The following is a 13,969-nucleotide window of genomic DNA, read 5'->3' on the forward strand; positions in this document are numbered from 1 at the left end:
AAATACACAAGATACACCCCCAGTCCAAGAGTTAACACTTACTTAGAGGGGAAGTTATTAAGGTACTGTAAAAGACATGCTTTTATTACACCTTGATTTACCACAGGAGTCGGCAACCTGCGTTATCTCAGTAATGTAGGTTGCTGATTCCTGTGGAAAATGAATAATTCTGCTTCTGAGTCAACTTTGCAAGAAGTGTTATTCCAGTGACCCAGGAGTATTGGGCCTCAAAGCCTTAAAGAGACCATGGTGCTGATCCAGGACCCCCACCCCCTTCCCTAAGAGCCCTTTACCTGGTGGTCTAGTGGTCCAAAGGCAGGAGCCAATCCCTGGTGGTCTAGTGGTCCACTTCTGCCCTGCCAGCAACACCTCCAAAATGGCACCCCTCACGGTAGTCTCGCTGCTACTACCGTAAGGGTTATGTTTCTTTATACGGATGTTGTGCAAACCCCCCCCCCCCCCCCCCCTTTGCTAACATGTGCATACTTTTACTGTATCAGCCCCTCAGTCAGCAAAAGCTCAACCAGTAACCTGACTCAGCTGAGTTGTTTCATTAGTACTGCTTCAGGGAGTTGGGGAAGGCTTCTCCCATAGATGAGCTTTGCTATAAAATACTAAGAGGCAACCTGGAACTACTGCTGGCCCAACGGGGGTGCCATTGGTAGTTCCACTCCCAGAGTGAGTCATTTCCGGCGCTAATGGAAATATTTAAAAAATATTTCTACAGGGGGTTACCCGGCAGTAATCGGGCAGCATCACACGCTGCCTAGTTACCACTGGGTTCACATGAGAGCCCTTACCACCGCCTCAATGGGTGGCAGTAAGTGTTTCCCCCGAAATGGCGGCTTGGCAAGTTCAAACTTACGTCATGGCTATTTCATTTTTTGGCCTTTTTACCCATTGCTGTAAAAGGGGTCCCTGTCGCGCAGCAAAAATGGCTGCTGCCGCTAGCACAGGGCCATTTTTACCGCAGCTTAGTAAAAGGGCCACTAAAACTTCAAATATGCCAGTGTGTCGTTACTCGGCATTAGTAAGTCAGATTGACTGAACATGTTTATGGTAGTATTTTATAAAATATGCAGGTACAGGCGTAGAGTAGCTATACATTTCTCAGCGCTTGGGGCTGGATATGGGAGACTATTTTGTAAAGACATATAGGTGCCTATGTTGCCTTTTTATAAGAAATTTAAAAATTGCATCTTTTTGGACTCCTCAAATAGGTGCTGTGTTATGAAATCCCCCCCCCCCCCCCCCATTTTGTTTGTGGTTTTATGTACGTCTGGTATCTGCTGAACAAATGATTAATAACAATAATGCAAATGTTTAGGTCCAAAATGTGATTGTGTGTATTACTGTGGGTTTTTTTGTTTTGTTTTATTTGTACTTCAAGTATTATGCTGAGAAAATTGTGGCTTTTGAAAGAAGTGCCCCTCTCTCTCTCTCTCTCTCTCTCTTTCTTTCTTTTTTTTTATTAATAGAATATAAGTTTCCTTTGGGTTGGGTACACTTGGGGTATTGGAGAATGATTTCTCTTTGTGCTCAGCGGAGAGCCACCAAGAGGGTCTGCACTGGGGAGGGGAAGAGCCAAGCAAAAGATGCAGCATTAAGGAATGTGTAAAAGTTAGATTTAAAGAAAAAATACAAAAAACATAGAATTAAATTTTACTTAATTGTTGTTTAGTTGATTTGTTGTAAACCATAGTGAACCCTTTTTTAGGGGATACAGCAATATATAAACAATAAATTGATATTGAAAGTATTTATACAACACCAATCCATTAATTCTTAGTAGATTATAAAAAATATAAGAAATAATTTGTCAAACCAATCATAGTGTCAGATATAAAATACATAATTTAAAAAATATGAAGATGATAATATGCTTATCCTTGGCAGCCTTTCCTGCAAATTACTACTGTACAGAGGTGAGAATCGGACAGCTTATAAAACGCTGGTAGCTTTGTAGTACAGAGCCTCTCCTTTCACACTAACAATTGCCTTGTCACTTATAAATCATGGAGTAAATGTCTCTTATATTTTGTGCAACTTTCTAGTTGTTTCCGGTGTCCTGTGGTGGTTGTATTATGATCATTTAAATGATCCAAGCATAGAACTGGAAACGGAAAAGGAAAATGTGAAGTTCTTACTTGGCTTTGCTATTGTGGCTACAGTGATAACGGTAATAAACCTTCTCAAAAAAACTTTCTCCCATCTCAGCCTGCCAACCAGCCCCTCTTTTCCCCTTTCTTTCTTGTTCTTCTATTTTCTCTCTTCCTCTTCTCTTGCACTCCTCTCTTTCTGAGGTGTCTTGTTGCAGCTGGGTTTTGTTTATTGTGCTGGAGTGTGCAGAAGAGCAGGGGCTCTCTGTTGTTGGGGGATGGGGGAAGGAGAATTCTCTGTCTCTGGTCAGCTGTCAGTTAGAGAATGACACTGGGATAAAATTTGTCCCCATCCGGCCTCATCCCCGCAGGTTCTGTCCCCATCCCCGTGGGCTCTGTTCTCAACTGCAGAAGCCTCAAAAACTTAAGATTTTATATTTAAATATTTTTATTAAAGTATAAAAAAGGAACAATAATGCTGTGCAACTGTTGTGTATAAATTACAAATAGAAATCAATAATAACAATGAGCGGCTATAATAGTGGAAGAGTGGCCTAGTGGTTAGCGTGGTGGACTTTGGTCCTGGGGAACTGGGTTCAATTCCCACTGCAGGCACAGGCAGCTCCTTGTGACTCTGGGCAAGTCACTTAACCCTCCATTGCCCCAGGTACAAATAAGTACCTGTATATAATTGTAAGCCGCATTGAACCTGCTATGAGTGGGAAAGCGCAGGGTACAAATGTAACAAAAAAAAAACCCCTCCCACCACCACCCTCACCCTCTACCCTTCCAAGCCCAACCATAGCTGACTTCTACTACCCCAAGGAATCCTAGTCCACCCTGTAAAAATGTCCAGGGGTACAAAATACAACCCGTTCTGTATGCCCTAGAGGGGAGAAATATGCCCTATGAAGCACTTTTATGATTTTTTAATCTGTGGATGAATAAGAAGTCATCAATTATCTCAGGATTCAGTCTAACTCTCCTGTTTTCCACAGTCCCTCCTGCAATAGAAGATGTACTGGTAGCAGGATGTACAGGATCCCCCATGCAAATTTTGCTAGCTGTAGCCAACATATTTGCTTGTTTTTCCAGATAATAACAGTATCGTCACCTGCATCAATCAAACATAAATAACAGTCCAGTTCATTAACAGGCTTCAAAGTAGAAAGTAACACAGGGACAAAGTTTGTACCCATCCTCATGGGCTTTGGTCCCCATCCCCGCGGTTATTGCAGGTCCCCGCCCCCATGTCATTCGCTACTGTCAGTAGCTGCTACTTTTTGGAGTGGGGAACAGCTTCTGATCAGCTATCAGTAGCTTTTGGAGGGGTGGGGAGAGATTATACCCTTCCTCTTGGGAACTGTCAGAAGTTCCTTCTTTTGAAGGGGGAGTGAGGGGTGGATGAGAGTGAGGAGCGATTCTGGAATAGTAACCTTTTTTTTTTCCTTTCACTTGAGGTTCTTCTACTTGTCCTGATGCTCATGTTCAGAAAGAGGATTCAGCTCACCATCCAGCTGTTTTGGGTTGCAGGCAAAACAATAAGCCAAGTTCCACTACTGCTCTTGCAGCCACTCTGGACCTTCATAATTCTCATTTGCTTTTGGGTGTTCTGGGTCACTGTGCTTCTAAGCCTAGGAACTGCAGGTAACTGTTCCACCTTTTCTACGGTTACAGAAATAGGTAGTGCTCATCAAGTGGGCACATAGCAGGGCACACAAACATTGAGGGGCCAATGCAGAAAGTTATCATGGGTTTAACTCGGTTTTATTGCAGGTTAGCAATGCAGAAAAGGTTTCAGTGTTAAAAAAAAAAAAGCTTTGCCCACACAAAAAAATAACGCCAAGTTCCAGAGTAGCATAAAAGGGTTGGTTGAGAGGAGTGGGTGTCTACCAGCAACCTCTCTCTCCCCCCAGCCTGACCACACTGCCCCAGACTCCTGCATTGGTCCCCCTGGTGGTTTACTGCCCCCTCCCAATGATCCAAGCCTACCTGCCCCCCCTCCATGTCAAAATGTGAAGGAGTTTGCTTAGTATTGGGAATAAACCCACAGAGCTGGCACCTGTTATTAGCAACTTGTGAGCAGTGACAGCATTACCCTGGTGCTTGCTTTAGGATATTTTATAGAGTGAGCTATCAGTTTATATTTTCTCCTTCACCACTGTGTGGCACATGTGCATTATACTTGTTTAGTCTTTTTACAAAGCTTCTGGGGCTCTCTTCAAATTGATGTGTCTTACTCAGCATAGCTCAATACCCTGCTATGCTTTATAGAGACATTTAAACCTAATAAACATAGGGTCCCTTTTACTTAAGGGCCTTAAGCAGTTAGGGGTCTTTTTACAAGGTGCGGGGTTTTCCCATGCACTAAGGCCATTTTCACCACAGCTGTAAAATGGCCTATTTTTTATTTTTTGTATAAATGGCCATGCATTAATATTTCCATTAGCGCACCCACATTTCAAAGTTACGGCAGGACACCTGAGCATATCCCTTTAACTCCTTTATTTGCTATGTTAGGCACACATTAGCACCTAATGCAGCTTAGTTAAAGGACCCCTTAATGCGCAATTTGCACATTCTTACAGGCTACCGCAGAACGCATTAAAGCGTTAATTGTCCTGTTTACACTTGGAAAATCACACATTATTTAAAAAAAAATATTTTTATGAGGGGGCATGGCCTGGGCAGACAATGGGCAATCCTGCGTTATCTAGCTAGCTTTATAATTAACATGCACTAATTGGATAACATAGGGTTAATGTAGGAGCGCCTTCCAAATAGGAGGCATTACATGCCCACGCATTAACTGTATGCAGGTGCCACACGCTACTGACAACATTAGCACACAAGCTGCATTAAAACATGTTTAAAAATCCCCCCACTCCCAATAAGTACTGCTTTAAGTCCACTTTAGTAAAAGGGCTCCTTAGAAACTCGGCTATACTGAAATGTTACAGCAGGAAGCAATGGAATGGGTCAAAAGTACAGAGCAGAATATCAGACAGGAAAAAAAAAGTGACTTGTTAATTAAAGGCCATTTACTCTAATTCTCAGATGCTTTGCTGAGTGTCCTGCTCTTGTCTTACTGCCTTACTCATCTGGAATTTCTGGAGGAACACATGAGATAGACTTCTTGCTGGAGTATCACTGGGTGGCAAGTGGGACAAATGCATTCTGTCATGTTCCAAATCTCAGAATTGTAGAGAAAATAACTTGTGAATTTTGAAAGCAAATTATTCTTTCTAAACTTTCTGAAGAACAAACATTCGTCATTTAAATCTAGCTAACATTTTTACTTAGCCAAGTTTCAGAGCTTTTTAAAAAACAGAATCACAACTGAGGTGATTAAATTTGCAGATGACGCAAAACTATTCAAAATTGTTATAACACATGCAGACTGTGAAAAATTGTAGTAAAACCTTAGGAAATTGGAAGACTGGGCATCCAAATAGTAACAAGTGCAAAATGATGCACATTGAGAAGAATAATCCGAATCATAGTTACCTGATATTAGGGTCCACCTTGGGGGTCAGCACCCAAGAAAAAGATCTAGGTGTTATTGTAGACAGTACGCTGAAATCTTCTGCCCAGTGTGTGGCGGTGGCCAATAAAGCAAACAGGATGCTAGGAATTATAAGGAAAGGGATGATAAATAAAACCGAGAATAACATAATGTCTCTGTATCACTCCATAGTTCAACCTCACCTTGAGTATTGCGCTAAGTTCTGGTCACCATATCTCAAAAAAGATATAGCAGAATTAGAAAAGGTTCAAAGAAGAGCAATTAAAATGGTAAAGGAGATGGAATTCCTGTCATATGAGGAAAGGCAAAAGAGGTTAGGGCTCTTCAGCTTGGAAAAGAGACAGCTGAGAGGAGATGTGATTGAGGGCTACAAAATCCTGAGTGGTGTAGAACGAGTAGAAGTGAATTGATTTTTTACTCTTTCAAAAAGTGCAAAGACTAAATGACACTCAATAAAGATACATGGAACCACCTTTAAAACAAATAGGAGGAAATATTTTTTCACTCAATGAATAGTTAAGGTCTGGAACTCTTGCCAAAGGATGTAATAGCGATTAACATATCTGGGTTTAAAAAAGGTTTGGAAAAGCTCCTGGAGGAAAAGTCCATAGTCTGCTATTGAGACAGACATTGGGAAGCCACTGCTTGTCCTGGGATTGGCAGCATGGAATGTTGCTACTATTTGTGTTTCTGCCAGGTACTTTTGACCTGGATTGGCCACTGTTTGAAACAGGATACTGGGCTAGATGGACCATTGGTCTGACCCAGTATGGCTATTCTTATGTTCTAACCACCACTACCCTTTGCTTGCTGGTGATCACTGATCCTGCAACTTTGGGGGTTTTGAGGTCTGGTTCTGTTCTGGGATGTTTTGAATTACTCCATTTCCAGGAGTGCATACCCGTTATTCAGTTTGAGAAAGGATGGAGTTGAGGTGTTGATTCTGCAGGCTGTGGTGACCTGTGTCCAGTTGTCCTCTTTCATCTTCCCCTCTGCTGAAGATCCTTGGCACCTCAAGAAGCATTTCATCAATGTATTTGTCATCACAGATGCTTCCCAGGATCAGGGAAAGTGAAAACAAAAAAAAATTCCCACAAAATAAAGTATGAACCTCCATAAGCATGTCATTATTTTAGTTTTAAAAATGTATATGCCACCATCCTGAATTAACCATCACACTTGCTGATTTGCATAGATACTTTTACTGCATAATAATAAACATATACATTTGAAAATTCAAAAACTTGCTAGTAGTTCAAATTTCACCCCAGTTCTGTTCCTAAGAATGCCTTCCACTACAGCATATTAAAATATGCACAAAATGGCACTACATGTGTTCTTTTACCTGCACATAGGTTGAGAAATTCTATTGAAGCAATCTTTTACCAGTGGAAATAGTAATGAAAATTGCTCTCAGTATTTTTACAGAAATTACTGTTAAGTGTGTACATGGATCTTTTGTTGTATAGATGGTATTCACAGTTTTGGAGCCTCAAGCCTTTTTGCTTTTCCAATCATCTTAAAGTACACATACAACATGGTGTGAAGCATGCCTCCAATTTAGTGATTCCCAAACTTTTTTCTGTGGTTGAACCCCTAAAATAATTTTCATGTACCGCGGAACCCCTCTCCCTCCTCCCTTTCCTGGATCCCCATGGCCATACCATATTGTTGGTGGTGTAGAGGGGGCAGGAATGATCCCCAGGTGCTCCTGCCCATGCCAGCTCTGCTGACAAAATGGCTGCTGCTGGGACCTTCTGTGGCAGTCTTGACCACAGGAGGTCCCAGAGCCATTTTGTCAGCGGAGCCAGCATGGGCAGGACAACTGGGGATCACTCCTGCCCTGACTGACGCGGAACCCCTGCAGAGAGTTTTAGGGCTCCACAAAACCTAGCTTGGGAATCACTGCTCTAATTGTAAGGGTAGTGGATAAAGATAAAACCAGGCAAATATCACTACATCAGTTTTCTCTGGCTGTGCAATTAAAGGAAGAAGTCCTGCACTTGAAAGTAAATGACATTCTTACCTTTTGTAAATAATAATAAAGTTGTTTTCGATCTCTTGTTAAAAGGGCCAAACCTTTTTTGAGTCATTGTTCACAAATAAGTGCTGTGGAGACAGCCACACCCTCTGCCTTCCGGGAGGCTGAGAAGAAAGAATTGTAACTACTCATTAGATTTTATCTGATTTTCCACAGCCATAATGATGGACCTTGGTGGCCATAATAGGTCTTTATGCAGTACAATGCAAGCCTTACAGTTCTTGTATTTTGATTAAATAACTTTTCCTTCTATGTGCTTTAAAAAAAAAAACAACAAATAGTAACTGGCAGGGGACTGTTTGTGCAATCTCAGTTAATGGTTGTAAATTATCCATACATGTGAAAGAAACAGAGGTCATGCAAGGGGACAGTGGCCAGCCTAATAAACCTCTCAGAATAAATAACAGAGGAGTGTAATACTGAGTCTTAAATTTCATAGCGATGCAGAATTGGCTTTATAACAAACTTTAGCATTGTATAGCTAAGTCCAGTTCCCCTGGCTCCGCAGGAATCTTATCAGATGTATTTTTGTGGGAGGAGCTGATTTGTTATGAGGTCCATATTGAAAAACCTGCTGAGCAAGAAAAATAACTTTATCTGGATATATATTCAGCCTGTATCCAGGCAGGTTGACTATCCAGTCAAAATTTAACCAGATTGAGTTGTCTGGTTAACTCTAGGCCTGCTATGTGAGCATCCCTAATTATATAGACAACATTTGCTGGCCAGCGCCAAACATAAGCATTTACTGGCCACACTGAAACTGTACCCTAGGAATGCCCCCAGTTCCACCTCTTTTTATCCAGGTAAATTTTATGCTTGGTCAGCAGAGTGGAAATTTTTAATGGTGAAGATCTACTCAGCTAACTCATATATAAAACATGTGAAATAAATAACTCCCAAAGTTAGCATGACAAAGCTTTTGAGCACCCACACCACTGTTTAAGCAGGGCCGAGGAGAGGTGGGGGGGGGGCAAGATTCCCTGGGCCCACCCTCCAAGGAGGGAATTGGAATGGGCGATCAATACAGACTGCTGGGCCAGCCACAGGTCATTCTTCCTGCCATGTCCTGCCTATGAGGAAACAGGAAGTTAGGAGGCAGGACACTCTCGCTTACTGCTGGGGAAGGGGGGTGGCGGGGGGAGCAGCAGCAGCAGTGAGGGGGTGGCAGAGGGGCCCTCAAGATTGTTTGCCCCGGGCCCAGCTTTGTCTCTCGACAGCCCTGTGCTTAAGAATTAAAACAGAACACCTTCAGAACTGATACTTAGGGCCCTGTTTACAAAGGTGCACTAGCATTTTTAGCACACGCTAACTGTGTAGATGCCATAGGAATATTATGGGCATCTAACATACATAGTAGCATAGTAGATGACGGCAGAAAAAGACCTGCACGGTCCATCTAGTCTGCCCAACAAGATAAACTCATATGTGCTACTTCTTGTGTATACCTTACCTTGATTTGTATCTGCCATTTTCAGGACACAGACCATAGAAGTCTTGCCCAGAACTAGCCCCATTTTCAGGACACAGACCGTAGAAGTCTTGCCCCACCACCCAAACACCAGCCCCGCCTCCCAATCTCGGCTAAGCTTCTGAGGATCCATTCCTTCTGCACAGGATTCCTTTATGTTTATCCCACGCATGCTTGAATTCTGCTACCGTTTTCATCTCCACCACCTCCCGCGGGAGGGCATTCCAAGTATCTTCCACTCTCTCCGTGAAATAATACTTCCTGACATTTTTCTTGAGTCTGCCCCCCTTCACTCTCATATCATGTCCTCTCGTACCGCCCTCCCATCTCCGGAAAAGGTTCGTTTGCGGATTAATACCTTTCAAATATTTGAACGTCTGTATCATATCACCCCTGTTTCTCCTTTCATCCAGGGTATACATGTTCAGGTCTGCAAGTCTCTCCTCATACGTTTTGTAACGCAAATCCCATACCATTCTCGTAGCTTTTCTTTGCACCGCTTCCATTTTTTTTACATCCTTAGCAAGGTATGGCCTCCAGAACTGAACACAATACTCCAGGTGGGGCCTCACCAACGACTTATACAGGGGCATCAACACCTCTTTTCTTCTGCTGGTCACACCTCTCTCTATACAGCCTAGCAACCTTCTGGCTATGGCCACCGCCTTGTCACACTGTTTCGTCGCCTTCAGATCCTCAGATACTATCACCCCAAGATCTACACGGTTAGCATGCGCTAATTTTTAGTACATGCTAAAAACACTAGTGTGCCTTTGTAAACAGGGCCCTTGGTTTGTTAATTCCTCATTTTTATTCATTTCCCCATGTTTGTTGTATACATACTGCAGTGAATGCACATATTCAGGGTGCTCGGGAATATTACAGTCTCCAGCAATCATTGGGATAATTCAACACATAGAAACTCCACAGGTGACCATGGCAGGTCTTACGTCTCAAAGGATATTCACATTCACTTAGGCATGATTCTTTATTGCTTTATCTTTATGTTAAGTGCAGGATCACACATCACTGTGTCCTAATGGATCTGTATTGATTTCACCTTAATTGTATTTCTTTGCAAAAGACACTCACACCAGCCACCCTATGCTGGTTGGTGTGTATCTCTGGAGTGCCATGGCCTATACATGTTACTAGGAGTTTTCCCCTTAATAATAAAGGACTGCGAGTGGGGGAAACATTTCAGGACCAGACCACTAATCAGTGGCCTTATAGTTAGGATACTCTAAGAAAAATTTGAAACAATACAATAATGTAAGCCTTTTGAAATTACAAAAAAAGACTGCTGAAACAACAAGGAAAAGTTTAACAAAGATCTGGGCTTTTTAACTCATCACAAGCAATAAGATTCTGCTGCTTTACACCTCCTGATCACCTCCACCCCACATCTTTCCTTTATTGGAATGCTTGTTATGATTCATTTCCATTTTCTGGAGATGTCCTATTTTCCTCATTCTATTCTGACCTAAAGAAGGGTGCATCAACTTCCAAAAAGCCAGTCAAGAAATGTATTAAATTAGTCCAGTGAAAATGTATTGTCTAATTTATATATTTATTCATTAATTTGTTCATTTTTTGTTTGTTTTAATTTGCTAATATTTAGTCCCTTTAGTGATGATGAGATTTGCTTCATGCTCGTTAATATTTGTATACTTAAACTTACTTGTGAACAGGCAGTGTGCAGGTTGTTTCAGAAGGACAAGTGGAATATAAATCTCTATCTGGCATTCGTTACATGTGGTGGTACCATTTGGTTGGTCTTATTTGGACCAGTGAGTTTATCCTTGCCTGTCAACAAATGGTCATTGCAGGAGCAGTGGTTACCCTCTACTTTAACCGGTAGGTACATGTTTGTCCATTTATAATTTTTTTTTTTTCAGTTTGAATACTTGAAGTTTTTCCCTAAAAAGAAACCACCCGATAAAAAGTTAGCTAACTTTGTTTTCATATTTAGGTTTTGAAAAACAAGTTTTTTTTTTTTAGCAATATGAAATAAAAAGTTAAATCCAGATCTAGATATGCCCTTAAGTCAAACTGACTCCTGGTGATCACACAGTGAAGGATCCCCCTCGTGGTTTTCTTAGCATGATGCAGGAGTGGGTTGCCATTGCCTTCTCACCATTATGTCACTACTGCTCAACATAAGAGGATAAGACCCAGACTGCCAGGGGTGGCCCGAACATTAGGCCACCTGAGGCGGGGGCCTCAGGCGGCACTCCATTGGAGCGGCATCTCGGGAGGGGGGGGGGGAGCAGCTTCGTTGCATTTTACCTGGTCATCGTGACTTTCCAAGCCTGGCAATTCCCATACACTGCTCTGCCACCACCAGTACTCGCCTCTTCCATTTACTATGGCCGCTTGAAGTAACTTCCTGTTTCGCTCAGGCAGCCGCAGTAAAGGGAAGAGACGGGTGCCGGCAGTGGCTGGGCACCATATGGGGATCGCTGCCACTGCTGGGTTTCGAAAGTAACCGTAACCAGGTGAAACACTTGGGGGGGGGGGGGGGGAGGGCGGCATGCAAACTCCACCTCAGGCAGCATCTTGCCTTGGGCCGGCCCTGGGCATTGCTGTCGCACCCTGCCCAGCATTGGACCCAAGGCATTGGAGGATTAAGTGACTTAGCCCTAGGCCACAAGGAGCTGCTGTGGGGTTTGAATTTGGGCCTTTCAATTCCCAGCCCACTATTCTAACCATTAGGCTGCTCCATTTCAAAAATGTAAAACTCTAGCTAAAACTCTTATTGTAGAATAATTGAATACAGCTAACTAAAAACAAGATCTGTGTAGTATCCCCCAAATTCTGTAAACTTGCACACTACACTACAGTATAGTAACTTAATATGATAATTGATGTTAACTAGCAATAATTGGCACTAAGTAGTTTTAATTGGTGCTATTTAGCAGTTACGTACACAGCTGACCTTAGTCGATATTCTGGAAGATGAAGAAGTAGACATGGTGGAAGATGAACTTACAAGTCTTTATTGTAGAGAGCAGGTGAAAGGACGTTGGACACAGCTGTGTTTCGCCCAGCAGGGCTGCTTCAGGGGCGATATAGTACCTCAAGCAGTTATTCTCTCACTTTCCCCAAGTTAGGAGAACTAGGGTGTGGTGTAACCCTCCCAGGTAATACAAAGCATCAAGTCTCTGCTCGTTCACCTTGAGGAAAGTGAGAGAATAACTCCTTGAGGTACTATATTGCTCCTGAAGCAGCCCTGCTGGGCGAAACACAGCTGTGTCGGGCGTCCTTTTACCTTCTCTCTACAATAAAGACTTGAAAGTTCATCTTCCACCGTTTCTTCTTCCTCATCTTCCATTTTACTGGGACTAGCAGACTGCTTTCCTATCTGGTTTTTTTAGAACCATCTTTAGTCTATATTCTATAAATTGGGTGCTCAAAAGTCAGAGCGTTCAACTGGAAGGAGAGTGTGGATCTGAAAAGGGCATGGGCTTGTCAAGCATTTATGCGCAGGTACTAGAATACTTGCATTTACTTGCCTAACTGCCTACAATAAGGCGCAAACATTCACACCAGCTATTTAGTTGGCATAAGTGTTTGCACCTGAAATTAGGAACATAACTGTAGGCATACGCTAGTATTCTAAAACAGAAATGCAGTTATAGACCTTCGTGCTTAGCAGAGATCATCCTGGTGCCTAACTTTCAGTGACCTTTTGAGAATGCTCCTTTATATGGACCATTGTTCTAGAGCAGAATGCACCAAAACTTGATTTCGGTATAGGGAACAATTTTTAAAGAGGGATAGGGAAGATACCAGATTGTGACTGAGGACCTTTTTGACGTTTGGCAGATGTTTTAGTGTTTACTTTGGAATGGTAGGGAAATTGTTTTGGAATGTATTTACATTTTTTTCCATTTTATGTACAGCTCTGTTGTATGTTTTTAAATTTATTATTTATGTATTCATTTGGATTTTGCTCACACCTTTTTCAGTAGTAGCTCAAGGTGAGTTACAAGATACTTGATTGTGCTGTTCACCGCCGCTGCCTCGACTTCCTTTCATCTTGTGCTATTCTTGACCCGCTCCAATCTGGCTTTCGCTCTCTTCACTTGACTGAAATGGCACTTGCCAAAGTCTCCAATGACCTGTTACTGGCCAGATCTAAAGGTCTCTACTCTATTCTCATCCTCCTCGACCTATCTGCTGCTTTTGATACTGTTGATCACACCTTACTCCTTGATACATTATCCTCTCTTGGATTCCAGGGCCCTGTTCTTTTCTGGTTCTCTTCCTATCTCTCCCAACGTACTCTTAGCGTATACTCTGGTGGTTCCTCCTCCATATCTATCCCGCTAACAGTCGGTGTACCCCATGGATCTGTCCTAGGACCTCTCCTCTTCTCCATCTATACCACTTCCCTTGGTGCTCTGATCTCATCCCATGGCTTTCAATACCACCTTTACGCTGATGATACCTAGATCTACCTCTCCACACCGGATATCTAAGCTAAAATCCAGACCAAAGTATTGGCCTGCCTGTCTGACATCGCTGCCTGGATGTGTCGCCGCCACCTGAAACTAAACATGACCAAAACCGAGCTTCTCCTCTTTCCCCCTAAACCTGCCTCTCCTCTCCCCCCGTTCTCTATTTTAGTAGATAACACACTCATCCTCCCTGTCCCGTCTGCGCGCAACCTTGGAGTCATCTTTGACTCCGCTCTCTCCTTCTCTGCTCATATTCAGCAGATTGCCAAAACCTGTCGTTTCTTTCTCTATAATATTAACAAAATTCGCCCTTTCCTCTCCGAGGACGCTACCAAAACCCTTACCCACACCCTTATCACCTCTCGCCTA

The 13,969-nt window shown here is 42.6% G+C and overlaps 1 protein-coding gene across 1 annotated transcript in view; it reads left to right on the forward strand.

The window, feature by feature from the left end:
- Window positions 1–13,969, forward strand: part of SLC44A3 (solute carrier family 44 member 3) — a 125,076-nt gene that overhangs the window by 68,590 nt on the left and 42,517 nt on the right. Inside the window, exons 8-10 of the mRNA XM_030205940.1 lie at window positions 2,055–2,179; window positions 3,560–3,746; window positions 10,829–10,994. Coding sequence (XP_030061800.1) covers window positions 2,055–2,179; window positions 3,560–3,746; window positions 10,829–10,994 — 478 coding nt within the window. The remainder of the gene's footprint in view (window positions 1–2,054; window positions 2,180–3,559; window positions 3,747–10,828; window positions 10,995–13,969) is intronic.

Source organism: Microcaecilia unicolor, chromosome 6 (assembly GCF_901765095.1).
Source record: "Microcaecilia unicolor chromosome 6, aMicUni1.1, whole genome shotgun sequence".
Lineage (NCBI taxonomy): Eukaryota > Metazoa > Chordata > Amphibia > Gymnophiona > Siphonopidae > Microcaecilia > Microcaecilia unicolor.